This window comes from Artibeus jamaicensis, unplaced genomic scaffold (genome assembly GCF_021234435.1).
Source record: "Artibeus jamaicensis isolate MK-2021 breed Jamaican fruit bat unplaced genomic scaffold, CSHL_Jam_final contig_391, whole genome shotgun sequence".
In the NCBI taxonomy this organism is placed as follows: domain Eukaryota; kingdom Metazoa; phylum Chordata; class Mammalia; order Chiroptera; family Phyllostomidae; genus Artibeus; species Artibeus jamaicensis.
Window position 1 is genome coordinate 11,798,077 of NW_026521814.1, and position 25,893 is coordinate 11,823,969.

General features: G+C 38.9%; 1 protein-coding gene and 1 pseudogene across 1 annotated transcript in view; both read right to left on the reverse strand.

The window, feature by feature from the left end:
* OLA1 (Obg like ATPase 1) overlaps positions 1–25,893 on the reverse strand; it is a 158,613-nt gene that overhangs the window by 122,269 nt on the left and 10,451 nt on the right. The window contains exons 3-4 of the mRNA XM_037151281.2: positions 22,461–22,604; positions 16,210–16,337 (exon numbers count right to left, since the gene is read on the reverse strand). Coding sequence (XP_037007176.1) covers positions 16,210–16,337; positions 22,461–22,604 — 272 coding nt within the window. The remainder of the gene's footprint in view (positions 1–16,209; positions 16,338–22,460; positions 22,605–25,893) is intronic.
* LOC119053628 (E3 ubiquitin-protein ligase RNF220-like) lies at positions 171–9,958 on the reverse strand (annotated as a pseudogene).

Below are 25,893 nucleotides of genomic sequence, written 5' to 3' on the forward strand. Positions count from 1 at the left end.
TAGGTATGGTCCCCAAATTTGGTGGGAGCCAGCAAGCAGGGCCTAGGCCTCTGGCTCCAGAGACGTGCGCGCATGTGTGTGTGTCTGTGTGTGCGCACGCGCGCATGCACGCACATATACTCATGCGTGTACGATATGGGGAAACTTGTGCAAGTATATACAAGGGATAGGGTCACATCACAGAGGCAGGCAAGCGGGACTGCCTGAGACAAGGCCTGCCTGGAATGGCTAGATCACAAGTAGGTTCTCCACAGGTCTCCAGGTGCTATGATAGTGTACAACTGAGGGCAGAGCTTCTGGGGACCCAGGTTCCACAGCCAGCACTCCTCACAGTGCACATGCCAACAACAGATAGACATTAGGGTTATCGAGTATGAGTTCATGCAGATGACACATTTGTAACAGTTCCCACCAGATGGCTACTGTTTAAGTTCCCTGACCTAAGCCTTTGGGGCCTTAAATGTGGTCACAGCTGAATTTTCAGTTATTTTCTCGATGTCACTATTCTTGCAGATCTTTTACATGGGCTCCTGCTTGTTGCTCTCCCCATTGCTGGTAGATGGCATCTCATCACTGGCCCACTTAGAGCCAGTGTGTGATGTGTGTGCCGGGAGGGCCACCATTTAGGACTGCTCCAAGAATGAGAGAGAGGCATTTAGGACATGCCTCTCTCTCTCCCTGCCTTCACCAGACTCCTCATCTGAGGAGGGGAATGACATAAGCCTCCACGTACTGTGGCTTCCCATAACACATAAGAAGCGTCATCCCCATCCACATCCAAGTCAGCATCACTGTCCGGATTCTCTTTGGTGCTGCATGTTCTGCCCCACACACTCATACTCCCCAGAGTGGTTGCTGTGCTCACGCTCAATGTCCACGGCATCATTCTCAGACATGCAGGAGCCTTTCCTCTTGGAAAGGCAATGCTCCACATACCCACTCATCTCCTGCTTCAATCCTGCCAGGCATTGGTGGCACAGGGGACATACCTGCCCTTCATCTTGCTTCGTCCATTCCATTTTCCCAGTTGCAGCATTCCAGTGGGTCTACAGGTTGGCTCGAACTTGCAGAAAGGTTTCTGCCCTCTCCTGACTAACCACTCCAGGCCCAAGGCATAGACACCTGAGACTGCTCTAAGGAGATCCCGTGGCCACCTCACAGCGCCGTCCCAGGCCTGACATCCAGCACTCTGGGCCCCTTGTGTTGGTGCTGGTCCTCAAAATTATTTTAATTTGAGTTCTTTCCAAACATGTCACCTACAACACACAAATCAGAATTCAGCTGTATATACAGCTGTTTATCCACTGGTTGGCTTTAAGTCAAGCGGTTAGTCTGTCATGGCAGACACTTAATTAATGTATAATCCATAGTTTCAGTTCTATCCATCTGACAACCTGACAGGAGAGAGAAAACCTTCAGAACAACTGGCCAGAAGAGAAGGTGGACACAATTGTCCCTTTCATCTCATGTTCCAGGGAAGAGGAATAAACCACCTTCCCCTGAGCCAACTCCTCACCTATGTGAAGTGCAAAATACCTAAAGGTCTGGTGGCACAACGGGTTTAAGTACTATGGCAAGAGCTGAGTCACCCAAGTCCAGGCCAGTGGGCAGTGCTCCTTCCAGCCCACAGAGGGAGCAAGGACAGCAAAGGCAGACTTGGAGTGGAGAAGATAGACCAGGAAGAGGACATTACAAATCTGGACGAGCAAAGTCAAGGCTCAGGGCCAATCTAGGAATTCTGAGGGGACACTAGGACTTCACCAATGCAAAGAAGAGGAAACCTATGGCTCTAAAAGACCAGTGCTGCAACACAGCTTGTAACCCTTAGAAGAAGCCCTGCCTTTCCTTCAAATGCCCAGGTTGGCAGGTGCCACTACCAACCCATAAGCTCAAAACGACAAGTCACTGATGTATGAAAACTGTATCTGGGATACAATGGGTGGTTTAAGGGTGTCAGTGTAAAATTTGCAAAAGGACAAGTTACAAAGAAATTGAAGGCTCATCGTAATAAAACACAAGTGCTCATCTGATTTCATTCATGCAAGTTAAGTATAACAATGAATGCACTGGTTTTCAAAACCAAATGAGTCTCAATACTTACATTTTTAACTTAACATAATGACAGTGTTTTGACAACTAAGAAGAATACAGTTTAAAAATTTGATGCCTAAAGATCAAGAGATTCTCCAGGACCTTAGAAGTTGGCCTAACATCCCTGAGTAATTTCAACGCATTATTGAGAAGAGTTTTAAAAAGAATCCATATAGTTGCTATTTCAGGCAAAGACAGGAAACAAGACCTCTAAAACATGTCAAAAAAGACATTCAAGAAAAAAATGAGAATGCTGCATGCACCTAAAGTACATATAAGACCACTATGAATATGAGAATATGTTCAAACAATTAAGTTGTAAACGGCTAGTAGATTAAATAGCTTCATACAATATTGCAATGCAAAGTAGAGAAGGAACTGTCTCCTACTGCTACAACATTTTCCACAGTAAACAGAGCTGGTTAATAGACTGCATTGTATATGTAGATGAGACCCACTGCATAATTACTTAACCCATTGAATTTGTATCGAAGAAACAAAGAAAACATATGTTTTTTGGTCAGATTGTTTACTGCAATCCAATACTAGATTAATTTAATAAATACTGCTAAAAAAGAAAATTACAGGACCCAAAGAAAAAAAACTCCGTTATTTTAGGATACAATCAAAGACAGCTTTATATTGGCAATTTGTGTCTATGCAAAAATGTGTGACTCATTTTAAACTTTTAAAGGACTGGCTTATGAGAGGAGGAGGTGGGCTCTGGAAAACAGTAATTTATGTTTGTGGTAATTAAAGGTGATTTACAAAACATAAACACCCAACTTAACCTAAGGGGGGTGGCAATTAAATGAAGGTATTTTTACCTTCTCATTTAGCAGTTCAATAAAGTTGTAGAGCCTTGAGGGCTACAATTCTATATAAACTAGAAAGGCAACTTAAAACCCATTACTTCCACCAGTGCTACTTTCATTTCTTTTTAGCAAACATGGCAACAAACTAAAGAAGCTCTCTGGAATCTTACTGTTAAAGCTCTACACAATTTATACATAAATTCAAACAGATACAGGGGGACAGTAATATAAAACAGAATGAACACACATCTGTCATTAATAACAAAGGAGAAGAAATGAGGTCTTTTATTGTCCTGGCCAAAAATTCTAACCATCTGCACACAAATCATCTTCTCTACGTAGATTGTCTTAGTTATATCTTGGTAAGAACTTGTCTGCCCAGTTTAATTAAGGAGGGTGAAAGCCAAGATATAAGCAAAATCAGTGAACAGCTGAAAATCATATTGGGGGCCTCCAGGAGAGAGAGAAGTATTTTTAAGAATTATAAAACTAAACAGATCTTTCAAAATAAAAAGAAATGACATCAAAATCAAACAGTACTATTAATAGTTATTCCAAAAACCGAAATGCTGTATCTACTGAAGTAGACTTTTTTTTGAGGAAAATAAAGATTAAAAAGCAAATTCAAATAGCAACTAAACTCGTCCATGTAATCAGGAGAAAAAAATAAGCATATATTCTTTCTAATTTAAAAAGGAAGAGAAGGAAAGGGAAGGGGAAGGGGAAAAACCATTACTTCTGGAGACTGGGAACAAAGGAAAACATGAAATTTTATTATGAACACCTGAATTATTTCCTATTTTGTTTGTAATAAGCCAATATCATTTAAAATATTTCAATATAATAAATATTTTTTAAGTAACAACATCTGTTTGGTCATTTATAATCAAAAGGTAGCCCTGGCTGGTGTGGCTTAGTGGATTGAGTGCCAGCCTCCAAACCAAAGGGTCACTGGTTTGATTCCCAGTTAGGGCACATGCCTGGGTCCCCAGTAGGGAGCACAAAAGGCAACCACACATTGATGTTTCTCTCCCTCCCTTCCCCTCTCTCTAAAAATAAATAAATAAAATCTTTATTTAAAAAAAGATAGAGTGAAATCTGATAAAACCTAAACTGTCTATTCACAAGGTATGAAGGGAAGGGATTTAAACAAATAATTGTAATTTTATATGTACTATGGAATGACACTCATTTTTTCTAAAGCACAAGTTTTGTACCCTAGTTGCATATAATTCAATCTGGTATAAGAGAACAATTTTTTGTATCAAGTACATGGCTACTGATTATATTTCAAACCACACAAGACTGTAATCACTAGCAAGGGTTTCCCTTTGCTTTGACAAATCAACAAAGTAATTTTGTTTAGGTGACTCTGCATTGCACATATTAAAACAATTGGTGTAAAGATAATAAAATAGCTAAGGACAATCTAAAACACTGCTTCTTTCACTATCATCATTCTTACTCCAGAGGAAAATCCAGGTGAAATGAAATACTGAATTCTCAATGAAAGTCCCTCAATCTTTTCTTCGTTCAAAGTCCAGCTGGACTTGGTTAGGTGGCCAAATTCTGGTTTCTTCTGGCACAAAAATAAGGCTCCTTCAGTCAGACAACCAGGGTAAGAAGAGAAAGCTGGATAATACCCCCTAACAGAGAGTGGACAGAATGGGGAAGACAGAATTTCACATGAAGAAATTAGTTATTAGCATAAAGAGGTATAAGGGCCTTCCTGCCATCCCTTTAGCCTTCCCTTCTTCCCTCAACACACACACTTGCATGTGAGCTAGGATACCTTAGAAATGCAAGTATAAGACCACAAAAACTCAATGCATGGGAACAATCAAGGAAGTAACTTCTTTATTTTTTTAAATATTTTATTTATTTATATTTAGAGAGAAGGGCAGGGCAGGGCAGGGAAGGGAAGGAGAAAGAGAGGGAGACAAACATCAGTGTGTCTGTTTGTCTCTTGCACACCCCTTACTAGGGACCTGGTCTGCAACCCAGGCATGTGCCCTGACTAGGAATAGAACCGGCAACCCTTTGGTTTACAGGCCAGCACTCTATCCACTGAGCCACACCAGCTGGAGCTAAAAGTAACTTCTTTACCAACAAAATCCACTATGTACAAGTAGGGACCCCCAAAACCCTCCACAATCTGTTTATAAGAAATTATGTGTTTATTCTTACATGTTTGGATATCAATCACCTTTAAAGTGCTCTCTATTTGATGCAATACACCTATAGAGACCTTTTTTCCACTGCTTGAAACAGTTTTTGAACTCATCAATTTTGTTGCCTTTTAGTGCTTCTGTTGTTTTTTTGTTTCACCTCTTCCACTTCCGCAAAATGTTTCTGGTTGAGGACTCTTCGTGGGGGGAACAAAACAAAGTCCTTCAGGGTAATATTGGGTGAATAGAGGGGGTAGAGCACGAGGGGGGGCTCACACCATTTCTTTGGTCAAAAACTACTGAACACTCAGTGCAGTGTGGGCAGCTGTGCTCATAAATCACCCATCATGAAATGGGCAAACATATTGAAAGAACTCTTTAAAATATTCACTCTCAGATTGGCTCAAATAAATTCTTATAAAAGATTTCTGGCACTTTCAGTCAAGATGGCAGCATAGGTAAACACAGCTTATCTCCTTGTACAACGTCAAAATCACAATATACAAAACAATCATCACTCAGAACTGTTAGAAATCAAGTTGAGTGGAAGTCTAACAACCTCCATTAATTACAAAAACCACTTCCATCCAAACTGGTAGGTGGGCAGAGATACGAAATATGCTGGCCCCACATCTACCTGTGGTGGATAAAAATTCGGAAGAGATATCTCAAGAGTGAGGAGTCCCATACCCACACCATACCCCCCCAACCCAGGGTTCTAGTGCCAAGAAACTAAGTCCCCATAATTTCTGGCTGCAAAAACCAGCGGAGATTAAGTTGGTAGAAGAAACTTCAGGAGACCCAAGCAGTTCTCCTTAAAGAACCCACATAGTGACTTACTAGGACTCACTCCCTCTGAGTTCTAGCACCAGGGTAGTACCTTGAAAGGCACCAGTGACATATAAAGAGACAGTGAAATGTTTGGCATCAAAGAGGGAAGTAAGGGACAGCTTTCTCCCAGACAGAAAGGTGGGCAGACGCCATTGCCCTTTTCTGAACCTTCACCCCACAGAGCCAGCAGGAAGAAGCCATGGCTGAAACCCCATCTACATGGCTAACACTGTTTGCCCTACCCTGGAGATCCCCTGGCACTCTGTCCAAAACAACTTCCCAGCCCACCCAAGCAACAGCCGGCTTTTAACAGCAGCTTTTTCATCTGAATAGCTGGTCTTGGTGCATGCTTCACAACCTCCCAAATCCTATCAGACAAGCAAGAGCCAGCCTCAGTGAGCCCCCAACCCCTGTATCTCATGCTAGGTGACACCCATCCCAGCACTGGCAGCAGCCAGCCTAGATTCACAGCCTGCTTCTCCTGAGAATCTCTAAGCCCAGCACAAGTAGCAGCCACCTAAGACTGCTTACAGAGCAGGCAGGGTAGCCCCAGGTAAAACACAGGTTGGGGCTGACTTGGCCTGTACCACCTGGGAAATCCTAGAGCCTGCACTGCCAGTGGACAGCTATGGACCATGTCAGAGCACCACCTCTCTGCCCTCATACAGATGGTACCCCACAGAGGGATGAGGTTGGTCAGTGGTCACAGCCAGTCCTTGCAGCTAGCAGGCCTATACAAATCCCTCCCATTGACCTACCAATAGCAATCAAGACTTAATTACAAGAGGAGGTTTACACAGCCCACAGGAAGGCCGCACCTCAAGTACACAGCTTTGGGTGACAGGGTATGCTGTGACACAGGACCCTACAGACACCTCCTACATTAGGCCACGCTACCAAGATAGGGAGTCATGGCAGCTCTACCTAATACACAGAAACAATCACAGGGAGGCTAACAGAATGAAGAAACAAAGAAACATGGCTCAAGTGAAAGAACAGATTGAAACTCCAGAAAAAGAACTAAACAAAAGGAAGATAAACAAACTATCAGATGCAGAGTTCAAACCTGTAGTTATAAGGATGCTTGGGGACTTAGTGAGGACCTCAACAGCATAAAACAGATCCAGACAGAAATGAATGATACACTAACTGAAATAAAAAATAATCTACAGGGAAACAACAGTAGAGTGGATGAAACCGAGAATCGAATCAATGATGTGGAACATAAGGAAGAAAATACAACCCAATCAGAACAACAAGAAGAAAAAAGAATCCAAAAAAACAAGGAGAGTGGAAGGAGCCTCTGAGACAACCTCAAGCTGTCCAACATTCTCATCATCCGTGTGCAGGAAAAAGAAAGGGAAGAGCAAGAAATTGGAAATCCGTTTGAAAAAATAATGAAAGAAAACTTACCTAATTTGGTGAAGGAAATAGACATGCAAGTCCAGGAAGCACAGAGAGTCCCAAATAAGATAGATGCAAATAGGCCCACTCTAAGACACATCATAATTAAAACGCCAAAGGTTAAAGATAAAGAGAGACTCTTAAAAGCAGCAAGAGAAAAGCAGTTAGTTACCTACAGGGGAGTTCCCACAAGACTGTCAGCTGATTTCTCAAAAGAAACTTTGCAGGCTAGAAGGGACTGACAAGAAATATTCAAAATATTCAAATATTCATGAAAAGCAGGCACCTATAACCAAGATTGCTCTATCCAGCAAACCTATCATTTAGAATCAAAGGAAGATAAAAATCTTCCCAGACAAGAAAAAATGAAAGGAGCTCATCATCACCAAACCACTATTCTATGAAATGATAAAGGGACTTATTTAAGAAAAATAAGATCAAAGCTATGAACAATAAAATTGCAATAAATACATATCTGTCAACAATTGTATCAAAAAAAAAAAAAAAACCTAAGCAAACAAGAACAGAGACAGAATCAGAGATACAGAGAACATTTTGATGGTTGCCAGATGGGAGGTGGGTATGGGGGAACGGGTGAAGAGGTGAGGGGACTAAGAAGGACAAATAGGTAGGTACAGACTAGCCATGGGGATGTGAAGTACAGTATAGGAAATGGTGGAGCCAAAGAACTCACACACATGATCTACAGACACGAACAATGGTGTCGGGATTCCCTGAGGGGCGGTGCTGGGTGGAGGGGTCAAAGGGGGGAAAATTGAGACAACTGTAATAGCATAATCATAAAATATAATTTAAAAATAAACTCATAAAATTTTTTTAAAATTTCACTGAAGCCTAATGCAGTCTCTGTGGTACACTGACACAAATGGGTTCCTAGAACACTCACCTAGCAGGGGAAGCCAAGGGACCTGCCCTCCAGAAGATAATTCCATGTTATTTTGTGTTCCCCCGCCCCGCCGTACGTGAGAGTTAAACTCTTTCACTACATCATTCTGGCAGAACCATCCTGATTATCATAGTTTAAAAATCAAACATTTTACAGAGCTAGAAATAGATGCTGATGGCAGCTGAATCACAAGATTCTAAGCCAAAGCCATCTTGCCATTGTTTCAGTACAGAACTCTTGAGAATTTTATTTGAATCATTTACATACCTTACACTGGTACTTAAACATTTTCTCATGTTTTAAAAATCAGGCTACTTATTCACTTTTAAAAAAGCCAATAGTCTAATGTAAAAAGAAAAGTCACCTATTTCTCCTTCTACCCCAATTCCATTAAAAAAAATCCTTCAACAATCTGATATAAAATTTCTTCCCACAAGTATAATGTAGAGCTGAGTTGCCACTAGCCACATGTGGCTGATAGTACTTGAAATGCAGCTAGTCCTACTGGGGATCTGCTCTAAGCATAAATTATACATCGTATTTCGAAGACTTGTTAGCAAAAATACATCAATAATTTTTCATATTGACTAAATGTTGCCATAGTATTTCTTAGATTAAATGTTACTAAATTCATTTCACCTCTTTTTACTTTTGTTTTTAACATGGCTATTAGAAAAATTTGAATTACATACTTAGCTCACATTTATGGCTCACATTAAATTTTTGTTGGTCATCATAGTACAAAGGCTTACCCCGCAGGTTTTGGAGTCAGGCTTGTTTGTAATGAGTACTACTCCTGACTATATGAGTACTACTCCTGACTATACCATCTACCAGCTGTGTAACCTTGGACAAATCTCCTAACCTCTCTCTGCCCACTTCTGGCTTGTTCTGAAAATTAAATAAAATTTCTCACATAAAGCACTTAGCACACAGCCTGGAACTTTGATGGCAACAAAAGAACAAAAACTATATCCTAATTCCTTTAAAATCATTATATAGCACCTATTTCTTCAGAAACATCTCCTGATATGCCTATAGGTCATTAATGTGCAGAGCAGGTATTCTCTGAAAAACAATGCACACCAAGCATTTTAATTCTCTCTCTCTCTTTCTCACACACACACTTCTGCATACATACACATGAATTTTAAACATGCTAAACAAAATAAGATCTAAAAATGTACAAAAGCAGTGTGGTGTGGTGGAAAGAGAAAGAATTTCAAAGAAGAAAGATAGTTCTACAACCAATTTATTAGCTATATCCTAGGAAAACTACTTAACCTTTCCCTCTCAACATCCTCATCTGTACAACTGGAGTAACACCAATCCTGCAGAATGTTAGGATTAAATAGAATGACATATTAGAAAGAATCTACCATAGCACCTAACATTTACCAGTTGTTGAATAATCATTCCTCTTCTAGAAATCAAAATAAAATGCTAACAATTCAGGCACATGCTAACATTATTATTGCTGTGCCACTGATACCAGCAGCCTGGCCAAACCTTGGGGAACAGGAGAGGCTACCAGAGGAGATCACTAACTGCCAGAGGCAGCAGGTAGGACCACAGTGTCCAGGTAACCAAGCTAGGCCTTGCCAACCCTCTGCATGTACCCCATGCAGAGCATCCTATTCCTGGTGAAAGAGCAAGACTAGCAAACTAATGGATGGGGTAAAAGTTCTGCTGCCCCCTTCGTGTACCTGATTGGGGGTGGGATCAGGGGAAGTCAGGCACATGGCCGTAGAGGTCAGAACTGCCACAGGGGCAGGTGCAAGGATGGAGAGACCTGTCAGTTTAGCCTAGGGAAAAGAAGGGATTGGTTAAGGGATGGACCCTCCCAGAGTGCATGCAAATTTGTGAAGTAATTTGGACATTTTGAGGAAGAACCTGGCCCCTCCCACACCCGAAACTAATATAATCCCCAAGGAAGGAAGGGATGCCCTTTTACCTACCTCGCAAACACCGGCCTGTGCATTTTGGGGACCTCCTGGCCCCAGAAACCACATAACCAATGGCATCATTGGCCCCACACAGGGTCTGAGGCGTAAGAGTGGTCAGGAGAAAAACTGAGCTGACTGGATGACCACCCAGTGGCCAGCTGTGGTTCCCAAGGGATGGTACTTTGAAGTACCAAATGGTCTGGCTAAGGGTGACTGGGTTTTCTTCTGGGTTTCAAGGAGGAGATGGGCTTTGAGACAAAAATCTGCCATTCTCTGAGATGATGCAGCATTTGAATAAAACCTCTTTCCTTTCTCACCAACCTCTGCCTCCAGAATTTGCCTACTGGTGGCAGCTGGCAACCGAACCCCAACTTTGGTTTGGTCACACCACAGCTGCCAAAACCTGTTCATAACTAGAAAACGGAGCTTTAAAAACCTAGTTGGCAAGCTAGCTGGTTTAAGCAGCATCCTGATACACCAAGGTTGTGAGTTCAATCCCCAGTCAGGGCACACAGAAGAATCAATCAATGCATAAATAGGTGGAACAACAATGTCTGTCTCTTTCTCTCTCTCTAAAAAATAAATTTAAAAGTGCTAACTCTACAGTCATCTAGATTTCCTACATTTTATTCCTTGTATAAATTGAAGCTGCAAATCTACTCTACTGTAAAACCATATAGGTAAATACTTGAGAAAATATTTCTTTTTGTTTTATTGATTATGCCATTACATTTGCTCTCTTCCCCCCCTCCATTCCCCTCCACCCTGCATACCCCTCCCCCACCATTTCCCCCTTTAGTTCATGCACACGTGTCTCAAATTCTTTAGATTCTGTATTTCCCCCTACTATTCTTACCCTCCCCCCTATCTATTTTCTATCTACTGTCTATGCTACTTATTTTCTGTACCTTCTCCCCCCTTCTCCTCCTCCCACTCCCCTGTTGCTAACCCTCCATGAGATCTTCATTTCTATGGTTCTGCTCCTGATCTAGCTGTCCTCTTAGTTTGCTTTTGTTTTAGGTGTGGTTCTTAATAACTGTGAGTTTGCTGTCCTTTCACTGTTCATCTTTTTTATCTTCTTTTTCTTAGGTAAGTCCCTTTAACATTTCATATAATAAGGGCTTGGTGATGATGAACTTCTTGAATTTGGTCTTATCTGAGAAGCACTTTATCTGTCCTTCCATTCTAAATGAAAACTTTGCTGGGTAGAGCAATCTTGGTTGTAGGTCTTTGGATTTCATGCTTGGAATACCTCTTTCCAGCCCCTTCTTGCATGTAAGGTCTCTTTTGAGAAATCAGCTGACAGTCTGATGGGAACCCTTTGTAGGTGACTGTCCCCTTAGCTCTTGCTGCTTCTAGGATTCTCTCCTTCATTTTAATCTTGGCTAATGTAATGATGATGTGCCTTGGTGTGTTCCTTCTTGGGTCCAACTTCTTTGGGACTCTCTGAGCTTCCTGGATTTCCTGGAAGTCTATTTCCTTTGCCAGATTGGGGAAATTCTCCTTTATTATTTGTTCAAATAAGTTTTCCACTGGTGGCTGTGCCTTTCCCCCTTCTGGTACCCCTATAATTCGGATGTTGGAGCGTTTAAAGATGTCCTGGAGGTTCCTAAGCTTCTCCTCATTTTTCTGAATTCTTATTTCTTCATTCTTTTCTGTTTGATCATTTTTTTCTTCCTTCTGGTCCACTCCCTTGATTTGAGTCCCAATTTTCTTTCCATTACTATTGGTTTCCTTTGTATTACCATTCATTTCAATTAGTTTAGCTTCCATATGTTTCTCTAATTTGTGACTAAAATCAACCAGTTCTGTAAGGATCCTGATAACCAGTGTTTTGAACTGTGCATCTGAAAGACTGGCTATTTCTTCATCGCTTAGATCTATCGGTTCTGGGGCTCTGAGTTGTCCAAGAGCCATTTTTGGTCTATTCGTGCTGTTAAGTGAGCGGATCGAAGCCTTAGTTGTTTACCAGGATGGGGGGACCCAGGTCGCTGGTTTGTGACGCTGTGCGTGGGGGCATGGTCAGAGAGGGAGCAATGGCGGTCCTCTCTGCTAGCCCAGCCCGTCCAGTCACACCACTCACCCTGGACTTGTTTATCTCATCGGAATTGTGCGAGCCTGCTGCCCCGCGCAGGCTTCCCTACGCAGATGCACGACCGACCGACCGAGACAGCCCACCGCGCCTCTTCCCTGTGCGCTCCCGTAGCTAGCTCGCTCGCGATCAGCGCCTTCGGCTGCTTGCGCACCGCGCACCACCTGGGAATTTTTTCTTGCTAACCTGCTCCGCTGCTGGTTTCGCTTCTCTTACCGGTTTAGCTGAGCATTTAGTTGTCTTTGGACTCCGTATTGTCGATTTTCCATGTGGCTTGGTTGTGATTGTTGTTAAAAATAGTTGTTCTTAGATTTGGCTGTGCACAGAGGCAAGGTGGTTCCTCCACCTACGTGTCCATCTTGGCGGAAGTCCCCGAGAAAATATTTCAGGATAAAAAATAATCTAACTCTATACCCTCTGTTTTTATTAAGTGTTATAAGAGGGGAAAAGATTATTTCCAAATTACTGCATTTTATGCAAACTAACAGAAAATACTACACACTGAGCTGTGCCTCAGGTCTCTCCTACAAAAATGTAGTAGGTTTCAATTCAGAGCTAGGAAGGGTTATATCTTCTGATATACATGTATACCAAATACATGTAAAATCAGGTAACTCATAATGTTTTTCTCTTTGCCTTGGCTGCCATGATACTAGTAGTGAAATTTACTCTCAATTTTAATATTTTATTTGGTATGAGTTATGTGTCACCACGCACTCAGGTTCCTGACCATCCATCCACCCCACTCCCTTTAATTCTCACTCTTCATTAATTTGCCTTTTGTCATTTTGCTGTTACTTTAATTTGTCTTTTTTTATTCTAAGACAGTTAAAACTCCCTTTTGAAGTAAGCACAGCAAAATAATAAACACAACTTAAGTTCACACAAAAAGTTCAAAATAAATCCACAGGGGTAGAAAATTTAACTTTAAAAAGCCAACTAGAGGAAAGAATTCAGGAAAGAACAGGGCAGTATATCCCACATCCCACCATTACCACCAACACCCCTCACACATAAACACATATGTGCATGCACACACATAGCTGAAAATAATCAAATTGTATGTGAAATTTTGTTTACTAGAACTTTATATGATTATATACTTGATAATGAACAGTTTTGTAAATCTTAACCTCCTATGTTTCTAAATTGCTAATAAAATTGACCCAAAGCTCAGAAAGCAGAACTCTTACTTCCAGACTACAAGGTCATATCTCTATGTACCTGTTGAAAAACTTTATCAAGTTTTATCTAAAATAGGTTGACAGTACATGCAGTGAAACTGCCAAGGTGTTATCCTTCAGATAACATAGAAATGCCTTAGCTTCTTGTTGAAAAACCACTTCAAAACTTCTAATGACAGCTTTCAAAAACTAAAGATTCAGTGAAATCAATAGCCCTGTCATGTTCAAAGCTTTAAAGTCCAACAACAGAAAGTTATATTGCTTCTAAAAAATTGGTAAAAAGAAGTCACATTGGTCCATTAAATCCTAGGGAAAAATTAATCATTTTTCAAAATAACACCAGTTATCACAAATTACTGCAAGTATAGGGACTTAAAGGGGTTTCCAGCCAAGATAGAGGTGTGGGTAGATATACTATGCTTCCTTGCACAACCAAAAGAAGGACACAACCACTTTAAAAACAAAAAAACAACCGGAACTGCCAGAAAATTGAACTGTATGGAAGTCCAACAACCAAGGAGTTAAAGAAACATTCATCTAGAGCAGTAAGAGGGGCAGAAACAGGTAGCAGGGTGCAGAGGACATGCAGCAAGGTGGACTTGGTGGTCCCGCATTCACAAGCAGATAAACTGGGAAGAACAACTCAAGACAGACCTCGCAACCCAAGGTGCTAGCATGGGAAACTAAAGTCTCAAAACCTCCAACTGTAGCCCTGGCTGGTATGGCTCAGCAGATTGAGCACCAGCCTGTGAACCAAAGGGTTGCTGGTTTAATTCTTGGTCAGAACACATGCCTGGGTTGCAGGCCAGGTCCACAGTAGGGGGTACATGAGAAGCAACCACGCATTGATGTTTCTCTCCCTCTCTAAAAATAAATAAAATCTTTTTTAAAAAAGGAATATTGGGGGGGCGGGCTGGGAAGGGAGTAAAAGAAAGAATACTGTAGTTGAAAAATAATTTAAAAAATAAATTAATTTAAAAAAATAAAATAAAAATAAAGGAATATAAAAGGTAAAAATCTTATTTCATCCTCATGTTTAATAAACTAATTGCTGAAGATGAAAATAGATCATAATTTCAAATTGAATTTTCCATTTTCATAACTTTATAGCAATCACTTTACCCATTTAATCTCTACAAGTCCTTTAATTTTTTTAAGATTTTATTTATTTATTTATTTATTTGTTTATTTATTTATTTTTGAGAGAGGGGAAGGGAAGGAAAAAGGGAGAGAAACATCAATCAGTTGCCTCTCAGACTCACCCCAAATGGGGATGGAACTGCAACCCTGTACACTGACAGGGCATGTACACTGACAGGGAATCGAACCAGTGACATCTCACTTTGTGGGACAGCTGCCAACCAACTAAGCCACACGGGCTAGAGCCCTACAACTCTTTGCAACTCACACATCACGCACCAGAACCAATCAAAAAAAAACTATCAGGAAATAAAAGGTTCTCGCCGATGTACAGGCTTTAGGTAAAGCTACTTTACATAACTGAATTTCTACTACCTCCACCCCTGCCCATAACCTTATTCTTCACCTGCACCACAAACCCTTTCAGAAAATGTTTCCACACCTTTACCCAAAGTGAACTTACCTACATCAGTGCTTCTCACACTGTCTGTGGCAGACTTTTTTGTAAAATAAAACAAAAATGAATTACTAGGCAAATGAATTTTTAAAAGATATACCAAAAACTAGCACAATTTTATTAAATTCGAACGACAAAAAATTAGTCAAACTGACATAAAATTTTCTAGATGCTCATCTTCAATTGCTATGGGTATGTAGTCAAGGACCAGTAACAAACAAAAACACTAAACCAGACCACAGCTAGCCTCTAATTTGTTTAATTTGTTTGCATTAATTTTCTCATAATTTTGCCATAAAGTGCAGTCTTAACCTGAGCCTTCACCTAAACCTTTCTAGTCTTTCACAAAATTACTGTTTTCAGTTCACTTTTGCAGTTAAAAGGACACAAACCAACATATAGTTCTTTTTGTTTTCTCTATTTGCTTTTTTTAAAAGTTAGTAAAGCTCATTTTTTATTTTTTAATGTTTATTTATTTAAGAGAAGAAAGAAGAGAGAGAGAGAGAATCATCAATGCGAAAGAGAAACATCGATTGGCTGCCTCCCATACACGCCCCAACCAGGGATCAAACCTGTAACCTAGGCTTGTGCCCTGAGGGGGAATCGAACTCCCAGCCTTTTGGTGTACAGAACAACACTGCAACTAACTGAGTCACACTGGCCAGGGCTCTCTTTGCTTTATATCACTCTCTCCATTAAAGATTGGCTGAATTATGGTTTCTCTTTAATCTTTTCATATCTAATAAATCACCTGGACACCCTTCATTCCTCTGAAATAATGGAATCCCATCCTCTATCAATTGCTTTCTCAACACATGGAAAAACAAGAATGCAGAAGAGTTCCACAAGTTAAGAAAATTTCAAAATACGTATACAATTAACAAAATTACTTCCACATAGAAACTTCTTAATCAATGTAATCCAGAACAGGGAGTAAAATTAAATTAGAATATAATGTCAACGCAGCATACAAATGCTATAAAATAAGCCCTCTCATATAGAGATTATACTAAATGACATTAATGTCACAATTAACAAATGAATCCATAATTCATCTTGTGAAATAAAGCAAATTTTCTATGAATCGATCATTTCTAATTTTATTTTAGCAATAATAGGAAAAAAAACATTGATCATAATGAAATTAATCAGTTAAATAAACAACTCTACTTACGTGTTAGATGAAAGATTCCATCACAGGCACTAATATGAGATAAAAAGGCATTTCCCAGACCTTGGCCATTGTGAGCTCCTTTTACAAGACCAGCAATATCCACTACATTTAGAAAGGCAGGGATTTTGCTGAAAAAAAAACAAAAGATGGTTTTATCATAAAACAGTCCTACAAATCTACTTACTACACAAATTTCCCCAACATTTTACATGAATTAGTTCCTTCTTCTCTAAAACAATGTTTAGAAGACTCTCAATAATGATTTGACAAAAACTATCAAAATAAATAAGTAAATGAATAAGAAATAATCTTCAATATATTAGGACTTTCTTATTTAAGAAAATGAAAGAAAAAGTTGTAAAGGAGAGTAGCTGGTTTTATTGTCTCTAAATAGTAAAACTCATCATTACTTTTACAATCCTATTTTACTGGCACATGCACACACACAAAAGCAGTGGAGAATATTTAAAGAGTATACTGATACAGCCCTGGCTGGTGTAGCTCAGTGGATTGAGTGCGGGCCTGAAAACCACATGGTCAAGGTTAGATTCCCAGTCAGGGCACATGCCTGGACTGTAGGCCAGTTCCCAGTGGGAGACACACGAGAGGCAACCATACATCGATATTTCTCTCCCTCTCTCCTTCCCTTCCCCTCTAAAGATAAATGAATAAAATCTAAAAAAAAAAAAAAGAGTATACTGATACAATGCAAGGTAATCATCACAGAATAAGCCAACATACTTTGTGCCAGGCACTGGGCTAAATGCCCTGCATGCATTATCATTTCAAAGTTCAAAACAATTCTCTCCAGCAGGTATTATTTATTAAACCTACTTCACAGATGAGGAAATTAAGCCTTCAAAGAATTAAGAAACCAGTTGCATACAGGATCACTCAGCCAGTAGTGACAAAACTGAGATTCAAACACAAGATATCTGGGTTTGCATTTAATCACCAAATGGATCAGGGGTGCCAAACTCATTTTCCCCAGGGGCAGGTTGCCTTCAAAGGGCTGAATGTAATCAACTTCTTAACGGTTAAGGAGTAATCACATTCATACAATCCTAAAATTATTTCGGCCCATGTAATATATGACAAAGGTGTATTGCATAAGGTATACATATGTATGTATTCTTTGTCAATTTATAAAAGAGTATTCATTTTTCAGAATGTCATTTTTACCACGTGATAGATGAAGTACAACATAAAAGCTAAACAAGAGATTTCTGGTCAAGATGGCAACATAGGTGACCACGGCTGCCCCTGCTGCACAACAACATCAAAGTTACAATTAAACTGACAGAGCCACCATCACTCTGAACCATCAGAAATCGAGCTGAAAGTCTGACAACTATGAAATTAAAGAAAGCCTCAAGACTGGTGGGGGTGCAGAGACATACAGAGGGTCTCTGGCCCCTCTGTATGGCCTCCTTGGAGAAGTGTCTGTTCAGGTCCTTTGCCCATTTTTTAATTGGATTGTTTGTCTTCCTGGAGTGGAGCTGTGTGAGTTCTTTATATATTTTGGAGATCAAACCCTTGTCCGAGGTATCACTGGCAAATATATTTTCCCACACAGTTGGTTCCCTGTTCACTTTGCTGATGTTTTCTTTAGCCATGGAGAAGCTTTTTATTTTGATGAAGTCCCATTTATTTATTCTTTCCTTTATGCCCTTTGCTCTAGGGGACGTATCAGTGAAAATTTTGCCGCATAGGATATCTCAGATTTTCCTGCCTATGTTGTCCTCTATGATGACTTTTATGGCATTGCAGCTCATATTAAGTCTTTTATCCACCTTGAGTTTATTTCTGTGTGGTATAAGTTGGTGATTGGATTTAATTTTTTTGCATCCTTTTAAAATAATTGTTCTATAAAGAACTTGTATACAGGTAGAAATTACTTGATAATTGTTATCAGCAAATCTACAGAAAACACACAAAATGGGTTCGGCTTGTTTCTGTTGGCTATTGTGGTTGCTCCCTAGCATCCTGTGCCCCTTTCTTGGTTACTACATTGATTTTCCTTTGGTTAGCCATACCTCACCATGGTAGTCCAGTGCTTTGGAGAAGCTGGATCTACCCCTAACTCTAAAAAGAGAGGCAGGTATCTTAGGCCTATACAAGTTTAATCTCATCCCCTTGGCATGAAAAATGATTCTAAAACCTTCACCTTGCCTCATTTGCTGAGAAAGACTTAAGAAGTTTGACAGGCGGGGTTAGCAGGGTTCTTGAATAGAAGCTCATCAGTCTTCTGACTGAGCATCTAGAAGCAAACCCATTTTCCTTCATTCTGAACATGGATGAGAAAGTATACAATTCCAAGATTCGAGAAACATCCTGTGACCACAAGAGAAAGACAACCTTACATCAAGCTGATAAAGTCAAATGAAAAGGGAAAAGAAACCAACTCTACACAGTTGAGTTGCCTAAATCAACACTGAACACCATGCTATCTGTTATTAACTCAATACTCCAAATTTTTTTTAAAAAGCTTAATCCTCACCCAAGGATCTGTTTATTGATTTCAGAAAGGGCAGGGGAAGGGGGAGGAGAAAGAGAGCTGGGGGAGGGGGGAGAGACAGAGAGAAAGAAGACATTGATCTGTTGCCTCCCATACATACCCCAACCAGAAATTGAACACACAACCTAATCAGGAACAGAACTCGTAACCTGTGGTGTATGGGATGACACTCCAACCAACTGCACCACCTGGCCAGGGCAGTAAACCAATTTTTTAACTCAGTAAGGACACCATCTTAAATGATATCATTTCTCACAACTAAATACACCCACATGTTACAAATAAAGTAGGGATATGAATAGCAGGGATATGAATGGAAGTCACTGCATTTGAAGTGAGAAGACTTGGGTTCTATTCTTGGTTGTCCTTGACTTGGGCAAATCACTTCACCTTTTGGGGCCTCAGTTTCCCTTTATGAGGAAACTAAACAGGATAATCCATTGCCGTAAGATTTTATTTCCCTATAAAAATGAGCTTCTGAACTCTGACTCTTGATTTAAGGTTTAAACTAGTAACACCACATCTCAAAAAATAACTACCTAAGCCCTAATTCAAGGATAGTTCATGACTGTATCAATGATTTCATGACCATGTGAACAAAATAATGTTCTTAGACCAAATGAAACTTTGAGACTAAAACAGTAAGGTTAAAAATCTTTTTAATCACTATAGTATAATGAACAGAGAATACTAAAAACATTTACGTTTTTCTTAAACAGAAGAGACTGAAATGATGAATAGGATATTCCTTTCATCAAAAATAATCTAAAAACTCCTAATGTAACAGAGAAGTTTTGGGTATGGAGAAAAAAAAAACACCACCTTGGCTGGTATGGCTCAGTGGATTGAGTGATGGCCTGTGAACCAAAGGGTCACTAGTTTGATTCCAAGTCAGGGCACATGCCTGGGTTGCAGGCCAGGTCCCCAGTGGGAGGCACATGAGAGGTAACCACACACTGATGTTTCTCCCCCTCTCTTTCTCCCTCCCTCCCCTCTCTCTAAAACTAAGTAAATAAAATCTTTTAAAAAATTTTTAAAAACACTATGAATTATTGTCAATTTTTTATTTGCTTGACCACAGAGGCCAAAATCCATAAAGGCATTTAGTCACTGTTCACTAGTTTAAAAAAAAAAGCAAGGGAAATTTTAAGAAATTATGTAATTCCCTCACTGCCTAAAATTTCAACAAATTTGAAGTCCAAGAACTTTAATATTGTTCTCTTCATGTTTCTGAAAAATTTCAGCAATGTCACATGACCACAGAATCTGGCAATGGCAAGGACCCACACAAGGAGAGACAGAACGGGGAGAAAAGGCAGCAGAACAATAGCCAGGACCCAATAAAGGGTCCAAGTCAGGTGACAACCCATTAGGGTCAAGAGATTGGCTATAGCCCTGGCCAGTATGAGCAGTGTGGTTGAAGTGTGGTCCTAAGAACCGAAAGGTCATGAGTTTGATTCCTGGTCAGAGCACAAGCCTAGGTCTACAGGTTTGATCTCAGGTCAAGATGCACGTGAGAGGGAACCAATCAATGTTTTCCTCTCACATCAACGTTTCTCTACCTCTCACTCTCCCTCCCTTCCCCTCTCTAAAAGCAGTGGTCTTGTCTTTGGATGAGGATAGTTTTGAAATAAGATACTGGCTACATATAAGGGAACGGAGCAAACAGCACGTTATTGGGGCAACAGGAAAAATCTAAATGGAACTTGTAAATTAGATGGTAATGCTGGATCAATGTTAATGTCCTGGTTTTGATGGGCTTACTGCGGTTATGTAGGAGAGTGTCTGTATTTAGTAAACACACACTGAAGATCTGAAGTGCAGTGTGGCATCAAGACTGTAACTTATTCTCAGAGGTTTGGAGAAATTTACATAAAGGATATATAAGCATGCTGTGTGGTATTTTGCAGCTTTTATATAAATTTGAAATCATTTAAAAATAAAAAGGTCTTTAAAGGGACACCAAAGTCACCTTGAGGAACTAATTTGTGGAATATAATTTCAGCTATACTCAATAACTGTGATAGATTATAACCAATTGAGTAGTGCTGATATGAATACATATATGAATAACTAAATGAAGAAAGCACTCCCTTATAGTAGAATTGCCAACTAGTAGATGAAGAAATGATGTAATCACAAAATCACCATGCGACAATCATCATAGTAATAATTAATCACTGGACACTAAAAGTCAACAGATGCTAAAAACAATGGATAAAAAAAAGGCCAACCAAAAAAAAAAAAAAACAAAAGAACCAAACAAAAGGAAAAAATTGTGGTACATATACACAACTAGCGAGAGAAAAAAGCTCAAAAAAAAAAGAAAAAGAAAAGAGAGAGAAAAACAAAAAAAAAAAAAAAAAGAAAAAAAAAAAAAAAAAAACAAAAAAAAAACAAGGGGGAGGTGGAAAAAAAAAAGGGGGGGGGGAAAAAAAAAAAAAAAAAAAAAAAAAAAAAAAAAAAAAAATGGATGAAAATTGGAGAAGTGAATGAATTTTGTATATATTTTGTAGCTAGAACTCATAGGAACTACTGACAGACTGAATACAGGAAAGAGGAAAAAAGAAAAATCAAGGCTGAATCCTGGGCTCCGACTTCAACAGCCAGAAAAATAACAGTGCTATACAAATGTCTTGAGGAAGAACTGACGTGACACAAGGCAGAGTGAAATCAAGCAGTCCACTTGGATATGTCAGGTCTGAGGCTCCTGATTAGTCATTCAAGTGTCGATATCAAGAAGGCAGTTAGATATATGTCTAAAGTTCAACGGAATTCAGGGTTGGAGACAGAAATTTGGGATTTATTCAAAATAGTGAAAAACTAAAAGTAAACTAAGTTCTCAATAATAGGGCAAGTGCATATAATAATTGATTAACTTTGTGCTTTTTAATCTAGAACAATATTAATAATACTACAAATAAAAAGTATCCTATTTCTGTACATACATGTGCACATACTCAAGGGAAAATGTGGGCCCTGGCTGGTGTAGCTCAGTGGATTCAGCATGGGCCTGCGAACCAAAAGATCGCGGTTCAATCCCCAGTCAGGGCATATGCCTGGGTTGCAGGCCAGTTCCCAGCAGGGGATGCATGAGAAGCAACCATACATTGATATTTCTCTCCCTCTCTCCTTCTCTTCCCCTCTGAAGATAAATAAATAAAATAAAATAAAATAAAAAAGAAAATGTTGAAAAATGCACGTCCAAAGTATTTATTATACCGAGATAGAAGTATAGATAATTTTTACTCTCTTTATACATTTCTATATTGTCTGAACCTTCTACAATAAGCCTATTTTATTTTTTCTAATTAAAGTAACAATATCTCCTTGTTATAAAAATTTCAAAATAAAGGAATTTAAGAAATGAAGTAAAAATAACAAAAATTCTATTATCCAGGGATAACTGGCAATTAATTTGTGATCTTCATTCCATACATTCTCTTATGAATACATACATACATGTATAACTTTACATAAATGAGATCATGTAATACAGACCAATTACTCCCTCTACTTCATATTCTCCAGGAAAAAAATAACTGCAATGTTAACAATCAGATGTAGCCCTCACCCTTCTCCTTGCACTGCTTTACCTTGCAACCCCAAACAATAATGCTACATTAATTTTGGGAAATAAAATGTTCTACATGATTTTAAATATATCATTCACAGATATTTACTAAGTTTATACAGGGCCACCAAATAAACAGCGGCATAAACATTTTCTTACCTTGCTGGTTTGTGGTACTGGCAAAGAAAATCAAACCTTTCGTCTGGTACAGGTACTCTGCTCTCATTTGGATCAATAGTGCAGAATGGGAAGTTTTCTGCTGAAGCCTGACTATTGGTTAATACATTGAAGAAGGTAGATTTCCTAAAATGGATAAAAACAATTGAATCAGTTCTTAGGCTAACACTGAGAAAAACTTACCTCACTCTCATGTCAATGCTCAAATAAGATCCACGAAAATTATAAATCAGTCAGGAGGCAGGGAAGAAGAATACATTTTTACTAACAGAAATGAATAAAATTAATAACAATGCAGCTCATGATTTATAATCAGGTTATGTTCCTATCTCAGGCTTTGGAACCTGAAAAGCATTTTCCCAAAGAATCTTTATTATAAATGATAGCTAGTTCCATATCACACCACAAATCTATTTGACCTAGTTAGGTCAATCACTTCCCAAGCATTCTGAATTGGGGACTAGAAGATGCTAATTGTCTAACAGAAAATGGGAGGCTATAGATCAGACTCCCTTCTAATTATTAGTATATAAGCATTACTGCTAAGTCTAGAATCATGAAATTATAAATTATGAAAGTCAAAATGTGAAATTTTTCCAAGGTATAACAAATTTTAAAATCCATCAATAATGAATAAGTTGATCAATAACTTTCTAATTATTTGATTCTTATCAGGTAATACATGCTCAGAGAATGCCAACTCATATTAACACCAGTCACATTTTTTAAATGATAATTACAGTGCCAAGAATCATAGATTAAAATGCAAAACAAAATGAAATTTAAAGCTTTGTTGATCTGACTTTTCCTTGCTCCAGAAATAGAACTGTAATACATATGAGAATTTAAAATGAAAATTACTCTTATATAATTTTTTAAAACTGGAGGACTTGGGAAAGTAGTTAATCATATGAGAAAATTTGAGACTGGTGCTTGCTAACTCTAGCTAGACATGATTATGTAAAAATATTTGCATATAGACCAAGTTTGATAACAAAAGAATATTCAAAGTATAATGGTTATGTCAGGATGGTGGGATTATAGATGATTATTATTCTCTTTTCAAAATATTTTTAATGTAAAAATGTCTATTAAGATGAGATCTAAGCCTACATTCATCAGGAGAAATTTATACTTACTATAGTTAGCTCATCTTATTGAACTTTTAAACCAAAGAACCAGCCCTTTTTTAATTCTAAGAACCTTCTAAAAGTAATGAGTAAAAGGCAACAAGCAGGGCTTATCTAAATACTACTGGTGAGAGTACTGGATATACTACTTTATATCCATGAGTTTTGGAAATAAGACACTTAAAACCTATACCTGCCTATAGGTCTTTAAATATTGCTCTTAAATCACATTCAGAGTAAACATTTTTTAAAAAGTAGAAATGTGATAAAATATGCACTTAAATCATTACTGGTTGCTTAGAGCACCACTGGTCAAACCAGTAGCTTCAAATGCCTGCCTATAAAGAATCAGCTGAGAATGTAAAGGAATACATTACCAGACCTTCTTCAAGACCTGGTGCAGGTCCCAATAATTTTAAAATATCTCAGGTAATACAGATGTACAGTCTGCTTTTACAACCACTGGGCTAGATTCAGACTCGGCTAACAACCCACTGAATAATACTGACTGTTGTAAAATCTCTATTGGCAACCTCTCAGGAATGATGAGAAGAAATCACTAATTCTAGTGATTTTAATTTCAACCCTGTTAATATAAATGTCATAGTACTTAAGATAATCTGTACATTTATAAAATTGTAGTTCATCTACTTCCAGAAAGATGCTGAAGCTTACTTAACACAATTTAAAAAATTAACACATACTCCAATTTGGGGTGTATTTGAGATCTTGCTCCCTGGCATTAGTTGTCAATTTGGCTACAATAAACTCTATAAAAAATGTTTTTTAAATTATGCCCTGGCTGGTGTAGCTCAAAGGATTGAATGCTGGCCTGTGAAACAAAAGGTCGCCAGTTTGATCCCAGTCAGTTTGATCGATGCCTCGGTCAGGTCCCCAGTGGTGGGGGCACATGAGAGGCAACCACACATTGATGTTCCCCTCCCCCTCTTTCTCCCTCCCTTCCTCCTCCCTCTAAAAATAAATAAATAAAATCTTTTTTTTAATTAACACATACAATAGAGCAGAAAATTTTTAAAAGGAGAACTCACATTCAGACTATGACCTGTAAATACTATGTCCATTAAAAATGGCCAGGACTTCTTGGAGAAATGGCTAATTCCAGGTCTGGGACCAGAAATAGACAAGATGACTCTCAAGTGATTTTCTCAAGGTAACAAAAGGAAGCTATTAAAGGTCATAGAGTCTTACCAAAAGCACTCTGGAGTTAACATGAATGGGCTCACTGGAGGAAATGGATCAGTCTGAGTATCAATAAGAATAGCTACAATAAATTGTAACAAATCAATTTTGAGCCCAAAGTTAGGCATCTCCATATTCAGAGGTCCAATTTAGAGGCAGATTTTCTACTGTGCCAGCCAGGGTGGGTGCCGATCAATAACCATGACCACCCCCTCAGACCCCAGTTGTTCAAGGGTCAACAGTAACTTTATATCCATGAGTTGTTAATAATCCTCAACAAAACAAAACAAAAAAATTCTCTCTGGCCACCTTTAAAGGATGCTAGGTGATAGATTCTTTTGAAGATTAACTAAAGCACTTATTGTATCTTTCCTATATAAAGTATTATTAGAGTATCAAAGAGTTGACAGTAATATTTATTTTATAGACATATTCCAGAGCATAAATGAGGAAAGAACAAAAAACTTAGAATACTACCATTCTGGAACCCTTAAGGAATTAATGAAGCTGGGAAACAATCACCAATGATAGTTAACACTGCAAAAGGGGCAAAAAAAAAAATAGTACCTAACAGTGCACGTATATACATCATCTTTTATGTACTCTCAACATAAAAATTATCAGATAAAAAATTACCTGATATTAATCTGATCAAACCTTTAGATATTACTACCACTTTATAGGAAAAAGAGGACACAAGAACATACTAAATGATACCACAAGTATGCAATCAACAAAATTCAGACTTTGGAAAATTCTATAGACAACCAACCAGATTTCTTCAACAACTAGGGGAGGGAGGAAATTCTGCTTTCAGGTAAGATGCACAAGCTAACAGGAGATTACAACTCTCACCCAGAAACAGAAAAGCCATATTCATGCAGAATTAAGAAAGCATCTGAAGGGGCTAGGAACCTGGAAATATTCAGGGGTGGGGGCGAGGGAAGCCTCAAAGAAGTGATCTGACCCCCACAGCCACTTTCACCCCTGGATACATCTGCCCCTTGGGGACAGAAGAAAGAGGACCAGAATCCAAGCTTTATATTCATGGGAAACTAATGCTGGAGGGCAGAAAACCCATGGGA